Raw genomic sequence first — 22,294 nt, 5'->3', positions numbered from 1 at the left:
TTTGCTCCATAGTTCCTTGCAGTTCTTGTAGACTCTGAAGGTTGGTTGCACCAGATGAAGCCTCAAATGCACCTACAGGGACAGATTCCCAAATTGGAGAGGCAGCACCAGCTCCACATGCTTCATTCTCACATCTGTTTCTTTAAAGATTTCTTCAGGAGGTCAAGGTCTTTGACTGATGCCTTTCTGTAAATCAGGGGCACTCCTGTTCAGTGACTATCCACTGCAACATCAAATTGACCAAAAGGTTTGGTGAACAAGAGTTTGTGAGGCAACCCAGTGGTTTGGAGAGAGATGGAGAGCTCCAGCTTCTAAGGTTTGCTATAAGTAAATTTATGCTTTAACAAGTTCCTTCCAATCCTTACATGGCATTTCAGGACATATCCTATATCTCCTTAAACTTTTCCATTGATGTTCCTCAGAACTGGACTGAAGAGTGATGCAATAATTCAACCAGACCACTCCAATTCTTGGCATTTCACACAACACAAATTTGGGAGCACCAGGTATGACACACAGCAAGTGCAATCCAGCAGTGGGCAGGAGGGATAGCCAGCCTCTCTCTCCAAAATGACAGCAGTGGTGTCCCAACTGTGCTTTCCCTCAGGTATAAGATCAGGAGTAGCAACCAGCTGTAACAACTGCCAGGTTCAGCTAATTGTACTGTAATCACACCCCACATCTTCTCTGACCTAATTGGGTGCAAGCTGTCAGCAAAAATAATGCTGTCTCTCTCTTGCAGTATTAATTCTGTAAGCCATACAGATATTATTTCAAAAAGACGGAAACTGGTTAAAAAGAACGTCTTTTGTCTCCATTAATAACAAAGGGTGGAATTAAACATTATCTTGATGCATTTGCTGCCAGAAGAGTTTCTTCTGAAGTGCAAAAAGCCACTGAAAATCAATGTGTTTCATTGACACAGGCCAGAGAGCTTTAAGAGGCTTTGCCATATCTGTAGAGACATGGGCAAATGCATCAATTTCTGTCCTTAGCCTGTGTCTTGGGCTGCAGCAAACAAGAACTGCAATTTATACCAGACATTGGAGAATATGAATATTTTCTTTACTACTCAGCTCCGGGAAAGGATAATTATTATAAGCAAAACCAGATGAAAATCTGAGAATATTTTATGATCCACTTTCATTAAAAAAATCCCCCAAAATAAAAATCTCTATTAGCCTTAGAACAATGGGGCCAAATTCACACTTGGGCTAACATGACTGACATCAGTAGAGCAGTACAATTAATTTGGCCCATGGGATCTACTCGAAAATATAACATACTTTCACAAGGATGACAGCCAGATTCTGTGGAGGAAATCTTTCTATAACAACTAATTTGGCTTTAAAAAGACAGCACAGCTGTACAAGCAGTAATCCAGCGGGCTGGATCTTCAAGAGCAACTCTGCTCACATCTGTACAATAAAGTTCAGTTATAACCACGTGAGAATTTGGCCAAGTGCCTCTTCCAGACCAAATGGGAGATCAGAGTGTAAGTATCATTAGGCACCAAAATGATACTTCATTGTGATGTTCCTAAAAACAAAGATACTGGGAAGGAGAATTCAAGAGTGACCAGGTAGCCAAAGATCTAAGTGAAATGCTGATATCCCTTGCTAATCCTGTCTTATCCTGTCTCCTCTCTGTCCCACCAAGTGGTCCCCTGAAGCATTTTAAGCTGCAGGGAGGATCAGAAATAAAGCAGAAGGCTCTTTTGCTGTTTCTGTCGTCATTTATTTATTTTTAAACAGAAATTTCTTGTCCCTTGCAGTGATGATGTTTTAATGAACCCATCAATCACTGCAAACTCCAAACTAGAATCCTACATAAAAGAGACCTATTTGTAATATGTGACCTAAGCCCATACCTAGCGAAATTAGTTCTCAGGGAGACAATGCAGGTCTTTCATTGCTGTCTCCATGGAATCATAGATGATTAAGCTGGACAGGGCCTTGTGGGTCCTCAAATCCAGCCCCGTACTTCTAGCATCACTTTATCCCTGCCTTGTTCCCCTGAGTGTGTTATCTAATCCTTTGCTGACTGATTGTGACCCACCCTGCAACTTCTCTTCCACAGGCAAATTTCCATTGTGTGTTGCCTAAGCAAGCTCTTGATTTCTCCTCTAGGTCTTCAGTTCCCCTGTATCAATGAGTTTTACGGTGTTTGGATCCAGGCTATGTCCCCTCCCCTCAATTATTTTAAGTCTTTCCAAAATTGCCTTTTATTTTTCCTGGTTTCTCACCCATTTGCTGTGTACATCTCAGTGCTGCAGGTTCTGTTTCATCACACCTCTGCCACCATGTTGGGCTCCCCAGGGCACATTCACAGTCAAAACTTCAACTTTATTTTGTTGCTACCATAGGCAGTAAACTTCACTAAATCATGACTCAGGTTTTTTTGTGTTTTTACATATAGCAGACCCATTACAATTTGCTTCCATCTCATTGGCACCATTTCTCTCAGGTTGATGTTTCAGAGCTCTCACTTGGTGCTTTCTTACCACATATCACAGACTGAGAGGACTCACAACACAGGTTGTGAGGTCAAGAAGATTCTCCCTGCCCACTCTTCTTCCCCAGGACTCCCCCCAGTGACATCACTAAGGTGCAAATCCATAAGATGATCATGAAAATAAAATTTGACTTAGAAAACTTCAAAATTTCTGAGCTCCCCACTCTCCAGTGACTGTTGTTTTGGCTGCTGGTGATTTTACCTTAGGTTGATGAGAAATACACTCAGCCTGCTGCATCCATGGGCAGCTCCAGGGACAAATATTCCTGCTGGCTTCAGAAGTATCAAATAAAGCAGTTGCTGCTCCCTCGTGGTCATCAGCATCATCCCTGTTTCAAAAGTTACCATCACCTAAACTTTGCAGCAATTTATGATTTTCTATCTCCTGTCTGCCTACTGAGGTGCTTTTATCTATAGCTTGGTTAAGGCAAAGCAAACCAAGGTAATGGAGATTTATTATTGAAATGGCTTAAGGCCAGCCATGTCTGCTGCCTCGTGGGATAACTCAACAAGACTCAGACCAGGAGATGGTTACAGACAGCAGTTTCTAAAGCAACTGGGCAATCCTGAACTCAGTGATTCCCCTTCATCCTTTTGTACTTCCTTTTTTTGCCACTTGGTAAAGTGTTCTCACTGACTACATCTCCTGTCAGTACTGTCTGCCATGACTGTGCCATGACTTTCAAAACTTAGGTGGCCTCTTAATTTTTAAAGAACAGATAGAGACCAGAACACTTATATTGTATACAAATCTTAGATGTTAACACACAGCTGAACTCCTTCTGTGCTCACCACAGATGGCACCACACAGCAAATCTGCCATTATAAAGTGAATGGAAATTCCAAAACCTTTAGGAAAAAATCCCCATCTTCATGTATTGGGACCAGCACAGAATGAATACTTTGTAGCCAGTATTCCTTGCATTTTTTGGGGTCCATTGTCCCTTGCTATATTCACCACCAGGATATTCCTTTACCCATCTGTTAAAATCCAGCACAAAATTCAGACAGGGCTCTTGTGCCCTCACAACAGTTTCTCACTGTTTTACACTTGAAAGCTGGCTTTACTCACTGCAATTTTCAGTCCTGGTCACAAGTATCACAAGTAGCCAAATGGAGCCTGTCCTCAGAGGAATCTGCTTTAGCTGCTTGCCCCTCAGATGCTTCCTTCACAGGACTAGTTCTGAGGAAATGTAGCCTTTTTATTAGCTTATCATTTTCTGTTGTGAGTTTTGTGGAAAAAAATCCCAGAGCATTTGTAATTTAAAGCATTTTCCTCTCTCTGTTGGGGCTGTTCTTCACCTGTTTCCACAGTATCACTTGTCCTGAATAGAAGAGAATCCTTAATTCCACAAGGTTTCCTTATTTTATTTGCCCTTGGTTCACATCTAACATTCCTACTCATGGAAGAACAAGGCATCTCTCTGCTTTTTGGCTCCATGTTGTTTCTCCTGTGTTCCAGACCACCAAGGAACCTGTCTGCTGCCATGGACACCCCTGCCCATGGACTCCACTGGTGTGGTGGGATCTCCTCTCCCTCCTGTGTGAAAATCAGTCTGTCTTTTATTTCCCCCTTAATTCTCTCCTGTGGAGTCTCAATCCTGGCTCAATCCACTGTCTTGTCATTTGGTCTTTGGGGGGTAGTTTCCTTTCCTTTCTTCTTTGCCTCTGAATTGTCTTCCTTCTCCAGATGAATCAATTTGTTGCTCAGCTTCATCTCTCCCAGACTAGCTAATTTCATCCATTCTCCTGCCCTTGGCTAGAGTTGTCCTATGGATATCCCTTTCCATCTTTTTGTTCTCAAGGCCACCTTCTTATTGACTAGTTGTATGCTAGTGTTGCCTCTGCTCTCCCCTCAGGCTATTCCTCACTCCATCTTTGAATTCCTGTCTGAATTTCAAGTTATGTCCACTTGTCTTTTTAGCACTGGCAGCATTTCATCCATGAGTGTGGTCAGATTATGTTCCATATTTACATACCTTCCATCTTGTGCCACACCACCCTGATGTGCAACTGGGAGATTCTGCAATCATCCATTATCTTGTGAGCCCTTCCCAATTTTGTTCATTTCAAATTATTCTTCAGAGGAGCCTAAGTGAATTAGGTACCAAAATTCCATGGATCCTTGCTAGGTGCACGGGTTTATAATACATGTTAGAGAAACAGGAGACTATCACAAGATGTTAGGCAATAAAAATCCCTGCAACATAATCTGTTGTGGTTGGACATTTCATTGAAATCCTGGATAGTCATTTGCAAAAAAAGCTGACGTGCAGGGTTTGGATTTAATCTTCACATTTCCACTCAAACTGTGGCATTGTTTGAACCCAACAGCTTTGGGATCCTGGCAAAAGAGTAAAACTGTCCGAGCTGTTCCACTCTGGTTTGAATTATCTCTCTCTTTATTTTTTTATTTCTAGCTTTAAAGTCTGTGTACTTTAAAAATCAATGAACATCATATTAACAAGCAGACACTAATTACATTTTAACAAACTGGAAAGGCTTGGCTACAAATCTTTCAAAAGATAGATTCACATTTTAAAAAGCTTTCTAATCCAACTGACATCATTGTCGTAAGACACTGACAAAGCCTGCACAGAATGGAAGGAATCTGTTTACCAGAATTTTCTTTCTATGATTTATAATTAGTCTTCATCATTATACTGTTTCATACACTAGGTCTGGTAAACAGAGTACTCGTGACTTTTACAGGATTAATGAAGACATTCTGAGATGTAGAAATTAAAAGATCACTCAGAGAATAGCAACATTTCACTCTTGTAGCTCTTCTCATCAGTTCAACTTATTGTTTTACAAACAAATTAGGATTGCTATCAGAGCTATGAAATGAGAAATGAGGCAAGGAAAACTAATGTGTCTCATCTGCAATTGCTTAGCAGAACAGAGGCAGATCAGAACTGAGTCTCTTGTATCCAGTTTTGAGCTCTAATGCTTAGGTTACAGTGGTTCACTCACTTCACTCCAATACCCATTTTAAAATATGGGTATTGGAGTGTGCAGTGGGAGTCAGGGAGTTTGTATCAGGATTTTCAGCACATCAGGAAATGCCAAAAGTGTAAATAAATGGTTCTGGAACTATAAAAATATCATGCCTCTTCTGGCCGCTCTGTCTGAGAGTAGCTGTGTCCTTGGTGTGAGGGTTGCTGGAAAAGCAGCTCCCACATGAAAGTAGGAACCCCAGCAATGCACAGAACAGTTTCTGCACAGAGCAGGGAGCCAAGACATCACGAGGTTTGTGTGGTAACAACAAGGGGAGAGCGGGACACAAGAGGACACAGTCCTTGTGTCAGAGCAGCCTCCAGGAAACACTCAGGAGAAGCTATGCTTTTGAAATGCCCCCACTGGTTTCATCACTTCTGTGCATTCCAGAGCAGCTGCTTGAGAGGTAAACAGCCAAGGAACCCACTTCAGACGAAGCAATCTCGGCACACCAAAGCCAGCCTGTGCCAAGGAACGCTCACTCACTGCTGTGTCACAGACCATGCGGGGTCACACCGGAACCCAACACGCGCAGCTGTGCTCTGAGCTGGTGACACAGAGGTACCAAAGGTCAGGGCAACAAACCTGATGGCACATCATGGCACGAGAGATCAGCTCTGCTCTCCAGGAACTGGAAGATACAAATACTCTGGTCTACCCAAAGGACAGCAGAGTCAGCTCATGTCCATAGCAAATTCCTTGAGACAATTTCAGTGGAAGTAATAGCAAAGCACCATTGCTCCATCACACACATCAGCATTTCTCCATTACTACAAGTACCTGTGACAACTGATTTTCTAGACTTCCTACAGAGTCCTGCTTTCCTGGCTACATCTTCTGGTTGAGCTGAATTGCCAGAAAGAAGCTCATCTGCTAGAGTGACCTACAGACCAAGTCCTGCATCTGCAAAGATGAGGACAGGACTGTCATGTCTGTCCTGGAGCCACATCAGGTGTGCCTGGCAGAGCAGCACAGGCAGCTCTCACCTCAGCACAGGCAGTCCTAGCACTGGATTCCCAGCAGACATACCCAAAAAGGGCATCCCACCCATCAGAGATTCAGTGCACTCTTGTCACTAAAACAATCTCTGAGTAATTTCCAGCATCAGACACAGTTTTCTATAGCTGGTGGATCAAGCAACCCTGGCCACCCCTGCAGCACACGCTGTAGAATTTGTGTCTATTGATAACAATTAACAGTTTTGGACCTTAGCACAGCACCTGACAGAAGTGACTCTCCAAAAAGGTTCTATGAATAAAGTACCAAGTATCAGGGTCACCTGCTATGGCACCCTATCTACCCTTCCTTCTCATCATAAACAAACTGGAGTAACACAGGTGGTGGGACGTCTCTGTTTGCCTCCTTCAGAGTCACTATTTTGATATTAAAGGGCACATTTTCCACTATTCCACCTAGCTGGTTAAAAAGATTTAACTCCTGTAATGCTTGCACAAAAAGTCTCTGTGTACAACTGGACCTAGTCCAAGTCTCCAGGCCTACCACGTCTCTCCAGATCCTGTGCCACTACACTTATGCTTTTCATTTGGTTACCACGTGCTACAAATGGATTTATCTTTGCTTGCTTATGCCACTTGTCAGTGACATGCTACATATGTGGAAATGCACTCCCCTCTTCAGTAAGTGCTGAGCAACCAGCCTTACTCAGACCCTGGACTCCTGTCCCGGTGTTGCTGAACTATTATTTTGTGTGGTCAGCTGGATGGTGGTTTTGGGACCATCCTGACAAGTCTGAAGCTCTGCCACCCCAATAGATAAAGTGAGTTCTCATTGTCTTGTGACTGATCTGCAGGGAGCACAAACCACCCTGGATGTGTGAGTAAATGAGGGAAACACCTAGATGCTGCTTTTGAAGGCATCTGGAGGCTCGAATGTTCAGCTGCCAATAATGGCATGACATCTGTAATTTCTAGGCTGGTGGTGTGGTTTCTTTAAAATTTGGTCCTGATCTGTGTTTTAAATTGCAGAACAATTAAACTTCCATTAAACAAATAAAAAGCAGATCATATATTAGAGAATCTCTATTGGATTTCGAAGCAGGCTATAAAGTACATAAACACCTTTAATACAGACTGCTTTTCATACATCACTACTTTATTCCCTGTCTCAGCAGGACAGGGAAATATGCAACACACCTTCAACCAAACACATTTAAAAAAAAAAAAAAAGAAAGAAAATAAAACCCAGCTGAAATCCTACCTTAAATAGATCCACTCCATATCTTGGTCCCCTGTGAAGAGCAGCGGCTGTGAAACAGTCTGGAGACGCCAGTGTTCAAACCCCTCTGAAACAAATGCAGGCAGCTCACCTCACACTGACACGTTCCTCTCACAGTTGTACTAGTTCTAAACCAACAGTATTGACTTCAAAGCAAGACTTAACCTGATCTACATTTGCATAAATGACAGAACAAACCCATTCCTGGTTCAACAGCTTGGGCAGTTCAGGTTAGGTTCAGCATAGAAATTCAGCACCAATTTTTTACTTGGTAATATTAAAGTCTGCAGGAGCTGATGAGAACCAGGAAAAGCAGGCAGTGAGGCAATGCCCAGAAAGCCAACTGTTGCACTCAGGTCCACTGCAGCTGCCTGTGTGCTTTCCCCCAAAAGAAAAGAGCAGAACAGAGAGAACAATAGAAAAAGACAGAAGTGGAAGGGGGAACCACCTTCACAAGTTTGATAAGGTCAGGAGATGAAGACTTTCAAAAAGATGAGAACAGATGAAGGTGCAGGAAAGGGCAAACAATTCAATTTCTCTGTCAAACAGAAATTCTAGAGTTTTCCCATATCATAAAGGTCAATCAAGATTTTACATAGGATAACAGGATGCAGATTGCCCACAAAAAGTTAGTGTAGTTATACTTACGTTTCCACTGGATTAAAATATGGCAGCTTGAGCATTTTTTTAATTTATGGAAGGCAGCTCTTCAAAATCTTCTAAAGCAATTGCAAAGAACTATGTTTTCCAAGAACATGAATGCCTGAAGAGGGAGCACATTCTAGGAAATACGTGATCCTGTACTAGAGGTGCAAATTCCCTAATGGCTACTCAGATTTTTTCAGACATGAGCTAAAATAGAGTCTTCAAATGCTGATCAGATCTAAATCTATTAAAATTGGAGCAAACCAGGAGAAACTCCACACTGTTAGAAGTGCCAGACTATAAACCTCGTGGGGAAAATCTAAAAGACTGAAGTTCCTGGGAGTTTTATTATTGCACAAGTGGAGCAGAGATTTCTCCCTAACTGTTCCCCAAGCCCAGGGGTAGTCAGTGTGTACTTTCTCTAGTGTGTAAGGGATGGAAGAAATCAGAAGAGAGCACATAATAAATCAACTGACAGTCTCTTAAAAATAGCTGTCCTGTCTCCTTAATATGAGTGAGAGTAATGTTCTGAGGGCAGGAAGAATTCGGCTTTAGACTGAAAACATTCCCCTATTGGGGTACAGAAAGTGATCACTCTGTAGTTTAATCAATCTCAGGTCTCTCTTTGAGGGAAATAGTGTGTTGCCTGCAACAGCACGTGTAATAATGTTTGCTGAAATATAAACTATGGCTGTATACCCCAAGATGGAAGGTCAGAAGTCAACTGAGGATCTGGCCACAGATGTTCAGCAGTAGAGATCAAAAAGTGATATATCAAACCCAGTACTTTTCCTCAAGGAACAGGTTGTGGAAATTTCTCAACCCACCTCCTTTCACGGAAAGTGCACTCACCCACCCTGCACGTAACAAAGCTGTGCACCACAAACTGCCAGGTTACTCCAAGATGAAGTTCATGTTTCCTAATTTCTCTTTGTCCTGTGCTTGAATATTTAAACATTTATACAGTGAGTTTGCTCTTATCCACAAACTCAGCTCCCCTGAACCTTTGCAGTGCTTTTCAAGTCCATCTAGCACGGTGAAGAATCACATGATACAACGCTTAGTCCTCCCCCAGCCCTTGATAAACATTTCCTAAAGCCGACATTTGATATTACGGAATGTGTTGTAATCAATTCTTAAAGTTATAGCACCACTGGATTTTTATTAACTTGCACAACAACAACAACAAAAATCCAACAAAAAATGGGCCCTCATAATCAGTCAGCCTTGTTATATCCTGAAAGCTGCTTTAACAAGCAGGGAGTAATATAGTGTAATTGGTACTCCGCAATTTAATTGTTCTGTTCTTAAATCTAATATTGCAGCTGTGGGTTAAGTTTACACCACAGCTTTCAAGAGAACATGAAAGTGTGGTACATCTGTGCAACAGAAAGCTAAACATCTCTCATCTGATGTGTTTACAATGACATTTGATAGCGTGGAATTGTTTGGAGTTCATTCTTAAAGCTGCAGAACTGCTTTTCAACACTGGGGAAAAAAAATAAAATGGAAAAAGCCTCCAATCTCCTTCCAGTAACTCAGCCCACACAACCCTGATTCTTGTGGCTGCTGGCATTGCAGGGAAAGTGCTGGCTGGAACAATTCCTTCAGGTAGCTTTGAGCATTTGTCACTCAAGCAGTGGACAAGGGGGGACAAGGGCATCTTCCTCTTCAGGAAATACAATAATTACTTGAAAAACAAACAACTCAAAAAAAACCCCCTGGACAGACCAACCCCCGACATGCATAAAACAGACAAAAATATTTCAAGAAATGTTATTTCATGGATGACTGTAGCATGTATAGAAATGGTGGAGTTTTCTATTTAACAGGTGGCAGAACTGCTTATGGTATCTTGAACTTCACGTTCTGTGTAACTAACAGCTTCGGCATTATGAACTTGTTAGTGCATTTATGAGGCCCATAAGTAGTTCAAGAAACTTAGGAATGGGCCCATAAATGTCATCTGCAGTTTGTGAACTGCAAGTATCTGACTGTTTTGATCAAGGTTTTTACGGGAAAGTTAAATGTTTATTAAAATTATTTACTACTGCTCCACAAAAAGGGAGGAAGCCTGCTGAAGAACTTCGGTACTGATAAGAGGTGATAGCTTGTAACTCAAACGAGTTGGCAGAAAAGCATTTCTGTTTATGTCTCAGCACAAATTTTTGTACAATTCAAAGTTTAGAGTGCATTTAGGTGACCAAGAAAATGTCTCTGGAGAGGAGGAATTTTCACTTTCCATAACCTGCTGTCAGAAATACACGATCTCATCAGGCTACATTCCTTGTTCTCTGCATTAGCCTTTTTCTAACACTTTCTGTCCTTGGAGAAATGCATGATAGTGCAACTTAGCTAAAGAGGTCACTTGCTGCTCATTCCTTTGTAGCAGTCCACACCGGCGTCTCCATTTATGCTCTTTAACAGATCAAAGTCAGTCTCACTGATGAAGCTCAGCTATATTACACTGGAACCTATTAACTTTTAAAACTTTATTATTTCAGTCACAATTAAGACTATCTGAAGACTCTTCATAAAAAAGGGCCATATCAAAAGCAGTACGTTAGCAACTGGATCAATGGATCCATTCTTTCTGCATCAAAAACACCTTAAGAAGGACAGATCTCCTGGGGAGGCAAATCTGTATCAATATTTCAGTCTCTTGAATACAGAAATTTGATACAAAGTGATGCAACACCCGAGCTTCCCCTCATTTCAATTAACTGCGAAATAAAAATTGTCCTTAGAAGGGAAGAAATGCATTTGTATTGTTTAGTTTTCAGTTTTTCCACCCTTTCATAGCATCATAATGTTCTCTTCATGGGTGGAAAACTCAATCTTCAAGTTCAAGCCTAGATTCTTCATACAGTTCAGGATGAGATGACTTGGAATACCGGGAATATTTCAGATGTAGAAAATCACCCAATTCATCCAGAGCATTCAAAACCTGTAAGACCATGATACTTTGTCAATCCTACTGGAAAAGAAATGAAGTTCTAGTAACTTCTACTTCACTGAAGAACAAGAAGATTATTAAAAAAAAATAATAAATCAACTAGAGAAAGTTAAAAGGACAAATGGGAAAATTTTGGATTCATTCTACAACAGTGAACATCAGTGCAGTTGTAGATGTACAACAGCATCTATGAGAAAGGAATTTACTCCTTCAGTAGATTATGGTTTATTAGTAAGTACATTAATTGAGCACAGATGAAAAAAATTACTTTTTCAAAAGCACTTATCTTGGTAAGAACCAAGATAAAAAGTTATCTTTGCTTGTGCAAAAGAAATGTGTGAAGCTATACTTCAGTTTTCCTCCATAGCTCCCAAAGATTGGAGTTCCCAATGTATTTTCTTGGGCAGTGCTCAGCTCCCAGTGCTGAGCAGAGTCAGCATAAACAGTCTGAATTGGTTAAGGTGATTTTAGTGAATGTCAGTATTTCACATATCACAGGGACAAATATTTTTTGTTCATTAATACCGTAATGCAATTTGCTGAGCTGTGTCCCCAGTGGATTCGAAAAGTAGCCAAGGAACTCTGTACCATAGGGAAGCAGCTCAGTGTTTTGCAGCATCTGACCCCCATTCAAGAGCAGCCAACCTTTTGGCATCGAAGAAGGCAACAGCAATTTTGATTTTGAGCCCATTTCTGTTAAGCCACTAAACAAGGTCATGAACAAAAAGAAGCAATTTACAACAAAAAGAAGTAATTTAGTAATGATTTATGCAGAAAGATATCTTCCAGATCATTAAGGGAGTAATTCTTGGGATCTTGCCCTTTCATGGATCTTTCCTCTTTAGTTCCAGGCTGAGATACAAAACAAATTTTGCCAGAGGGAAACGTTTTCATTGTGCCTGCTACCTATTGTTACCCTGGGTTTAGGCACAGTCACAAAGTGTTTTGTCCTAAAAGCTTTCTTTCTGCAAGTAATTAAACTCAGGGCATTTCCATTCCATGTGCTGTAAGAGTGCCACGAGCACTGTGGCAAAAGCAAAGCACGTTCAGGGATGACTGGGGAGTGTCAGACCTTCCCTGGAAGCAGCAAGCTGCAGGTAGCAGGAAGTGAATGCAGAGTGACAGCCCAAAAATGAGCTTTACATTTGGGGGTGGGGGGAAAGGAAGAAAATCAAAGCAGCAACCTCAGGAGATGAATCTTCAGATCAACTTCATGGCCTGTTGCCAGTGACATAAATAAAATCCTCACAGTCAAACAGCAAGAGCTGGTAATGACCAACACAAGAACGTAACTATGATCTGTTCTACAAAATACTACCTTGATGCTATTGTACCTTGTTAATAACTACTGCACCTTTAAAAGCAGCAGGGATTTAACACTGCATACATGCAAAGCAGTTTTTGATGTTGTTTCAAAGCTATCTACACTGGTATGGGAGCTGGTCAGCAGGCAGGGCTCCAGCCTCCACATCCAGGTACATCTCAGGATGCAAAAGGAGAGTCAGGAGCTCTCTGCAGGTATGTTTGCATGAACAGCGGCACATTTAACTCACATGCCTTTCCACGTTCAAGGATTTTTAGCCTTGACCATCAACACTCGTGCAGAGAGAGGAAAAGCAAAGCCTGAAATTTATTGTTTAGCCTCTTTGTTTCATGCCTCTAAGTTGGCTTATGCTGAGAATGAAAGAACGCATCTCAAGCCAGGCCAAAAACACCTTCGGCAAAAAAAAGAAATGGAAAATTTCAAAGAGTTTATTTTAAACACATTTCTGTGTTGGAACAGAGGTTTGTGATGGAAGTCTCAACATACTCCTAATGGTATTTCTGATATCAGAGAAAGATAGAGAACTGAGACTGGCCAGACAGCACCAATTAAACTTGATTAGGTTCAAACAGTTCCAAATACTGTTTGCAATTTCCACCTGTACCCCCAAGGCTGTCCCATATATTTCTGCAATTCAAGAAACACATGGAAATATGGAATGGAAATATGGGTATGAAAAACCTGATTTTCAGTTATTTCCATATAGTTTCAGGTTTCCTACTCTGATAGTTCTGACCTAGCACTTAACTTGCTGTGCTGGCCATGTAGTTTTTTATTAGTGATGACAGATTTGGTCACTATTAGAAATAGAAGAACATAAGAAGTTAAATGTCCCATAATTTATTTTAGAAAATAAAATGTATCAGGCTCAAATGCCTTTAAAGATCAAGTGACAAGGCCAGGAAAACAAATGTAAAAATGAATTATTGAGATTCAAAGTAACAGAGGCACAGCTTCTCCCAGCCTCCTTTGCAGCTGAAGTTAATTTGGGCAGGACATCTGCTGCTCTTACCGTGTCTAACATCTCCCGTGTATGTGCAGCTGACACACAAAACCGAGCCCTGGATTCTGTGATAGGAGTAGCTGGAAACCCAACCACGACCACCCCGATATTTTTTTCTAACATGCGTCTTGCAAAAGCCCTAAGGAGAGAAAAAGTAGAAGGAGAAAAATCAAAAATACATTATCTCAAATAAACTGAACACAGACAGAAAACATTCACATGTAGTAGATAAAATCCTGTTTTCAATTGATTGAGTATTCCCACCAATTTCCATAAAAGCCAGGATTTTACCAGCAGGACTGAGAATCTTTGCTGCTTAGTGTCTCATGAAGCCAAGTGGCTGAGAAATACTGGAAATGTGAAGGCAGAGAGGGCTCTGCAGGGTAGACAGTATTCATTTATGTCAATTAAAGTCCCTGAGTACAAATCAAACCATGTGGGCATTCACAGTCCCTAAGGACAGAAGAGGTTGGGCTCATGGAAGGTATGAATGCTTGGTTCCTGGACATCAGTAGGTGTGATGTTCACCAACAATCAACCTGTGTGATGGTTTATCTGCTCTCACAATTGCTCTGCCAGTTAGGAAGGCTTGTGTGGCATGTACAAGACCTAAACCACCTGAAATATTCCCTACAGCTCAACACTTACATTTTGCTACTACTGGTTTCTGGTCTGTGTGCCCAAGTCAGTGCACAAGTGCTACTTGAGAGGAACTGAATGGTAAAACATGCAAAGACCATTCAAAGATGAGATGGGGGGAAAAAAAAAGCATCCATACATCAAAGGCAACGTGTCTCCTTTAATGATTACAAAATCAAGACCAAAAAATTCAAATTCAGAATGTTATCAAAAGTATTATTCTGGCCCATGTTAAAAAGGAAAAGAGAAAGATTTTTAAATTCTGGCATCTGGAACAACTCAAAATTAAACCTAGGGGCAAATTTAAAAGAAAGCAGAACTAAATGATGAATTCAAATAACAGTGTATGTTTCTCCTGGGAAGCACCTACCACAGAGAACATTATCTTCTGCAGTGTGTACCAAACAACCCACAAACTTGAATAGTGCTTTTTTTGCCAGCAAGTTTTTTCAGTACTTACCCTATCTTACCAGGCATATAAAGGAGCAAGGGAACAACAGGAGAATCATCATTGCCATAAATGATGAAGCCCATTTCGTGCAGTTTTCGTCTGAAGTACCTTGTGTTTTTCTCCAGCTGACGCACCCTTTGGAGCCCTGAAACAAGTCAGTCAGGAGAACTGTCAGTGCAGAGATCATAACTGGAGTCTAGTCAGAGGCAAGAATCAGGGATGGGGATAACAGTTTGGCTGAAATGTAAATGTTGCTATTTGATTGAGAAGAAAAACATAGAATGAGCTGAATGCAACTACATTGATTGCTATGGCATTGTAGGATGGATGGCTGATACTCCTGTACTTGTGAGGTGCCTTCTCTTGGGCACAACAGTCCCTGTCTGGGGATAAACATGTGGATAATTCCCTGGACTTCGTTGTGCTAAATAAAACCTCCTAGATGACACACACCTACAGAGAAGTAGTGCAGACTGGGTATGTAGATTGAGTATGTTCTTTCTCAATCTAACTCTTATCTCTGCATTGTCCCTGGCCTCATTTAGTCATGGATCCACAGATGGGACCCCCAGCAAAACTGACAGGAGAGTTGAAAGCAATTATTTTTTAATAAAGGAAAAAGACAAAAAACAGCAAAGAAAAAAATGTGCTTGGAAAGACCTTTCTTTTGCAGTGCCACAAATTGCCACTTCTGACAAGTGCAATTGCTTCCCAACCTATTGCATAAAGAGGTAAGAAACATGCACTACATTACTGTAATAGTAGATGGAATATGTCCTTTCACCACTCCACCTGCATTATATCCAGTGAGCTGATCCACGTGTTGCTTTTCCACTGCTGTGAGGTGCTGACAGGGATGGTGCCACCTCCTCCATACCCACACACCTGCCCAGTGCCAGCCCAAGTTCACACAGCCAAATCCAGCCAGCTCTGCCACGTGCCTGACCTTGCCAGAAACAAACTGCCAAGCCACTGTTAAGCACAGCAGGTCTCTAAACCAAATTGCTGCTCAGCAGCTTGTGTCTGCCCAGCAGAGGTGGTGAGAATGTGTGGTAAGACTGGGGTTTAGCAGGACACAGTTACACTCTTACCTTCCATTTTCCTGCTGTTCATCAGCCCATTATTTTCAATATCACTTACATTATGTCACCAGACATGAACACTAAAACCTCCAGTGCAACTCATTTCCTCTTTTCCCTTTGCTTTTCCCTTTGCCTTTGCACAGATGTGTTATGTTTTCACTCTCCATTTACGTTTTCATTTTACTTTACATTTTGTTTGCTTCATTCTTCATTTACCACTTTCTGCTGTCACCATCCTCTGACTGGATGCCCATTCCCTCATTCCCCATCTTTCTCTGTGTAACCAGTAAGACATTTGTAGCAGCTACATGCCACCTTGGCAGGTTTGTCCTCAGACCACATTCTAGCCCCACCATCTGCTCTGGCTTTTCTTCCTTCCCCCTCTTGGCTGAAGTAGGGATCACCACATCTACATGAACATCTTTTCCATTAATATTTCTGAACATGTGTAGGTTTAGACAAGATCTACTACTTCATTTGCTCTGTATCCTCCTGAGTCAAGGTTCTGTCAGCATTCTGGCTGGGAAATTTATAGGGAAACTGGGACTTGCTTCACAGTGATCGGAGTTTTGCTTGAACAAATTAAAATATCTCATAAAAACAGTGCATTTGTAACTTTATGCACAAAACTGCCCACGCAGACAACCTGTTACTTACAGTCTCAGTCATTCAGTTTAAAGCACTCAGTGGAAGAGATCTGCTGGGTTAGAAAAGGCCACAAATAGTTTAACCATCTCTCTAAAGCTGCTAAAGCAAAAACAGCTGTGCCAGAGCAAGGAAAACAAATGAAACACAAAAGCATCCTACTACAAAGCTTTCCAGTCACTAATAAAAACAATAGTCTGTGGTATTTCCAAAAATATTTTTGGTGTAGTAGATCTCAAAGAAACAGGAGGAAGTATTGAGGAGGAGGAGGAGGGAAGGGGAGATGATGGTAAGGACAGGGATTTAGAGAACTACAGAATAATGTGGTTGAAGTCTAAATAGAGACTTTTCTCCCTTGTTAGAAATTGTGAAGATGTTATTAGCACCTCCTCAATGTCCAAGTTAGGAGGAGGAGGGTGGGGGAGTAACCTGAACTGGGGGCTCAAAGCCACTGCTGTTTCTTGCTATCTTAGCAGCCCCTGAGCTAGTTTCCAAACTCTCAGTTGGAAAGCATTTGAAACTACTAGATTTTCAGTTAGGGAAAGTTTTTCATAAATGCAGATGTTCTTGGCGAGTGCAGTTTAAGACTTGCTGCCTTCTCCTTTCTATTCATGTGTTTACCACAGAGCTGGAAACACAGTGTGAGCCATGCAGGATTCCAGGCTGTGCTCTTCGCTGTTTATCAAACCATATGCGCAGGGCCCGGAGTTGAACAGTTTTGTCTCTACTTATTTTTGGTGCTGGAAATTTAGACTCCAGCTAAGGAAACTTTAGAGCTGAAAGAGGAGGCTCAGACAACCCCCCAAAATCAAACACCTCTTCCTTTTCTAATCTTCCTTTCCTGATTCTACATCCTCAACCAGTTTGTGATGTGAGATCCCCCCTTTCAAGACTCCCTTTGGAGCTCGTTTCAAGACAGCCAGTGCTGATGCAAAAGAGCCACTTGAATGTTTCAGCAACATCCCAGAATACTAATTTCATTTGCAGGGATGCATTAAAGAGCCAAATAAAAGATCAGAGAACTCACATATATCTGGAGGGAAAAAAAGAACATTAGGAGATGATTGCTACACACAGTATTTGTGGGTGGGTGGCTGGGACGAACCTATTTCTTTAACAAATGTCAACACTTTCCTTTCTCATGTTAAGTTTTGTGGTCAAAGACCACAGACACACATCATATACACAGACTTCTTATATGCTGTCCCAATAAGAGCAATAAAACCATTTCAATTTGTAGCTGTATTTCAACACTCTTTTTCATTCTTTTATGGGACCTTCCAATGGCAGATAAGGAGGCAGATCTGAGCAAAATGTTTATTTTTGTCTCATTGGTTTTCTGATTTTCCCCCCACACCGCAGATTAAGAGTGATGAATTCAGCATAGGATCAGGTCTTAGTCCAAATTCACTGTGGGATGTTTAACTAAAGGCACCACATTTAGAAAGCATTCTCTTTGATGCTGGGATCTTGCATCCTTTAATATTTATTGAGTGAAAGTCTGCTGAGCAGACCCTTGAGCTAAAAGAATATGGCTGCATCTATGTAAGTGTAAGAATTTACCTGTATGGGAATAATTAGAGGATCTGGTCCCTAGACAGTAAATATATGTGTTACAAAATTCTTACTTTGCCAAATCCTTGAGGATTTACAGTCTATGCAAAGAGCTTATAGCACAGCATGCAGCATATCCAGAGAGTTATATTCCATGAAATATGTGAACCACAACACAGCATATGTTTGGAAAAAAACAGCCTGAACAGGGAAAACCATCCATCCTCTATTTAAAACTAAGCACACTAATGCTCTAGAGTATTCAACTAAGGCTGAGAATGACTTTATTAAGTGCTCTATATCTTCTTATTGGCTGAATTAAGAAGGTACAGAAAGAGGGGAAAGTGAATGATTGAAAAAGTGAAACAATTCCCAAATTTCACAAGTTATCTTTACGCTGCTGGGAACACACACAGCTGGTTTATGGGGATTTTTCTGAAATAAAGGATTAATTGCCTGGATGGTACAAGAAAAGCAGATTTACTGCATCAGCAATCCACCTTCTGCTGGCAAATGTAGAGTTTTCATTTGGTTGCACCACTTAAAAAATATATGGTTTACTGCAAAGTTTTTAGGTGTTGGCAATTCTTGGAAAAATGCTGATTACATTTTTATGTGACATGCATCATTGAATACTGCTGGCTTTAGCTCATTAATTTATGCAGGCTTTTACAAAGCTTTATAGCTCAGAATCAGTATGGTTTAGTTGAAAGAAAAATACAAAAAGAAGGTGAGAGAGAGAGAGAAATAATAAAATGTAGTAGTTTGCTCATAATTTCTTTGAAGCAACAAGCTTTTTAAGAGAGACACCTGGAGTAATAGACTTGGCAGAAGCTTTGTCACACACTTGCAGGGCACCTGACATCAGGAAGGCATCCTGACTACATGTCCTAGGGCCTGATCTTAGGCTGGCTTTACCTGGCACAGCTCTGCACTTCAACAGAACTTTGCTGTTCATGCCAGCTGAGGACCTTATCCTGGCAGCAAAAGAGGCAGCTAAACTACCAGCTCTCTAAAACAGAACTTTGTTTTCCTCTTCTAGAGATGTCTGCTTTTGCCTCCTGCAAAATGCTCATAAGCAGAGAAGTTGCCTGTGTTAAATTCCTGCACAAACATTCCACCTTTGAACTCTTCCTGTAGGCTCCTACCCTTGGAAGTTGTGACTCAGTCCATTGAAAAGAGGAATAAGCAACCTGTAACCTTTCATATTGAGATCTCAGGTGTAGGAGGTGAAGGAGAGCTATTTTTCCTGAACCCATGCCATGAAAGATGACCCCACACTGTACTGGTTTTTGGAATGTGGTGGACTCTTCAAGACACAAATCCACCTGCTTTCATCTTCTCCAGCTGTTGTTTCATAGGCTCTTTCTAGATAATTAGTTACACAATTGAGCTTTTACATACCAGTGTCAGTGTTCCTTGGATGGAGCACTCAACTCCCTCCCTTCCTCTACTAACAATTAGATAGAAAAAGGCAATCTTCCACAGGCTGAAAAAAAACTGGAAAACAATAGCTCTTTCTCACTGAACTATTGCAGATTTTAATTTTTTTCCTCTGGTTCCATTATAAGAGTAACACACATGTACCTCCATGTGCATTAAATCACAAATAGAATGCTATAAAACCAGGGTGCCTAAAGGAAATACGTTCTCAGATAAAACAATCTTCATAAAATATAACTTTGCTATGAACTGGGGAGAAGTGAAGACATTTACTTCTACAATCTAATGCTAGCTAGAAATCTAGTAATTTCAGCTGAATTCAGCTGCTAAATAATCCCTTAAGGACTTATTTTAACTGTGAACTGCTGCAAAACACTTTTCAGAGAAGATTAAGGGAAGAAAAATGGCAATTTCAGTTGAAGCAGAAAGGAGAAAAACTGCAAAGTTTCGGTCATTCTTACTTAATTTTTTGAATGAGTCAGATCTGCCTACCCAGTCCCTCATCTGTATCCAGATATACAATGCAGGGACAGAGCAGCCAGCCTTGGCTGAGCCCTGGTTACTCCCAGCACAGGAGATGGATCACACAGCAGGTCTGTCCTGCTGAAAACCAGCAGGCACACAACATGCTCCATCTGCATCCCATCAGGTGTTTCTGAGGTGCCAGGGGTCCAAACACCGCTGGGAACGGCACTTTCCTGCTTTCTGCTCAGCTTGGCAGGCTGAGAACAGCGCTGGATTCCTTGGGCACCACAGAGCCAGCAGCATCTGCAGCAGAGGAGGGATCCTCGCTCCCTTCTGGCAGCAAAGACACCCTGGGAAGGGGATTGTGACATGGAGCTGCCTGCTGCTGTCCCTGGGGAAAGCAAAGCTTGTGACAGACACAGATGTCTGACATCCCTCCTCTGCCTGAAGCTGATGCTGATGTCAGGATACAGGGAACATCTATCCATGGGCAGGGTCTGATAGAGGAGTGCAGCACTGGCTTAACTCTGAATATGAAAAAAGTAACTGCAAATGAAGTAGAAATTGATTAAGCCTCAGAGATCTTGCAAATCACTGCAAAGACTGTTAGTCCAAAGCCCCTGCTTGTTCAGATCAACTGAGCCTCCATGGATACATTTGATGTCCTGTGGCAGGTGGATCACATGACAGGTGTCTCCACCAGAACAGCATGTCTCACTCATTTTGAGCAAAGATGTCAGAATTTAGCTCTGTTCCATCATCCACTGCTGGGAGAACATCTGTGATGTTCAGCTTAGACAAATAACAATTGTGGCAGCGTATTATCATCACTAATATCACCACTGCTGTTGTGACTGGGAGCCCTAGTCATGGAGCCACCATGACAAGTAACCACATACTCACTGGGAATATTAACTTAAAATTAAGCCAGGGTTTAAGCATTCTGCTTGCTGAGGACCTAAGAGAAGCAATCCCCTCAGAATGAAGCAGCAAAACGAGGATTTGAAAAAATAGGCTTTAGCATGATTGATTCTGCAAGCTGCTTTGAGCAGGTCCAAGGGGTCCATCACTAAGTCACTGGCAGATTTAAAGCTTCCAGTGATAGTTTCATGATCAGTCCCGTCTGGCACAGATTTATTTTGCTGCAAAATGGATTGTTCCTCTCGGCTCCAGCTGCTCAAGTGCTGACACTGGGGCTCGTGGAGCCATATGGCAGATTGGCTCTGGGAACCAGTTGGGGTGTAGACTAACCATTTGTGGGAGGGTTGGTTATTTTTCAGCTACATCAGTGCTCTGATTCAGTTCATTGCACGGCTGCACGAACACTCATGCCGGCGTAGGGAGAAGGGGCATGAGGCAGGGGGAGGAGAAATTGAGGACAAGACTGCACTTCCTTTCACCAGTGTTGGTTTATGTCAGGTCACAGTGATGTGGAGCTAAGGTTTCTCAATTTACAGAGGATCCTGACAAAGCAAAACTAATGTTTTCAAAAGACTATTGAGGACAGATAGCCAAGGAAAATGTTGGAGAAATTTTAAGGACCTGGTCCTCCAGTTATACAAAAAATCTGAGGCTGATCTTATCGTAAAAAGGAACCTTTTAAAAATTATTTCTTTAATGCCAAACTGAAACAGAAAGCAGCATTCTGCCATTTCTCACAATCTGAATGAGCTCAAATAAAAGAACTCAAAAGTTTGCTAAAATGAAAACTAGTAGTTAAGAAAGAGATAAACTAATCAGCACAAATAGCAAAGTAAATGAACATTTAAAAGAAATGCTTACCATCTAAACAGTTTCAGGAATTATCTTTTAACAAAACATCTTCTGCTAGTAGATTCCAGAGGACAAGCTTTTAAATGTTTCAGCATCCCATAAAAACATGAAAAATGCCCACTGTTGTTGGTGAACTATTGTGTGCCATGCATTAAACAGAAAAACTGCTTCCTCTACAAATACTGCAACTTGCTTTTTACACCAGTATTATCTATTATTAGTCATCCAAAAAATTGCTTTGGACTTCCCAGCAGCCTTAACTCCATCTGCCTAATGGTTCTCTTTTATACCTATCACATTTAAGTGTAAAAATATGCTTTTGGTATTTTCATGCAGAAAGGGGGGAGGAAGAAAAGGTCTAAGGTCACAGCTGGAGGGGCTGTGTTGCATGCAAGTAAGTGTACTTGCAAATTTGTGCAGGGTCCAAACACTCTGAGTCAACTCCAGTCTCATCATGGGATAAAACCACTAAGGCAGCTGCTGAGTTTCCTGCGGTATCTCCAGTGGTGTAATGAGAAAGCCACGAGGAGAACACATAAAGAATATCTATATTATGAATTATAAA

General features: G+C 41.4%; 1 protein-coding gene across 2 annotated transcripts in view; it reads right to left on the bottom strand.

Moving 5' to 3' along the window:
- Positions 1 to 10,881: 10,881 nt before the first annotated feature.
- SPTLC3 (serine palmitoyltransferase long chain base subunit 3) overlaps positions 10,882 to 22,294 on the bottom strand; it is a 79,623-nt gene continuing 68,210 nt past the window's right edge. For both annotated transcript variants that reach the window (XM_033513189.1, XM_033513190.1), the window contains 3 exons: positions 14,777 to 14,912; positions 13,687 to 13,816; positions 10,882 to 11,341 (listed from right to left, as the gene is read on the bottom strand). In XM_033513189.1, the coding sequence (XP_033369080.1) occupies positions 11,228 to 11,341; positions 13,687 to 13,816; positions 14,777 to 14,912 (380 nt within the window). In that variant the 3' untranslated portion in view covers positions 10,882 to 11,227. The remainder of the gene's footprint in view (positions 11,342 to 13,686; positions 13,817 to 14,776; positions 14,913 to 22,294) is intronic.

This window comes from Parus major, chromosome 3, assembly GCF_001522545.3.
Source record: "Parus major isolate Abel chromosome 3, Parus_major1.1, whole genome shotgun sequence".
Taxonomy (NCBI): Eukaryota; Metazoa; Chordata; class Aves; order Passeriformes; family Paridae; genus Parus; species Parus major.
The sequence above is the reverse complement of the archived record's forward strand: the minus strand, read 5'-3'. Positions and strand labels throughout refer to the sequence as shown.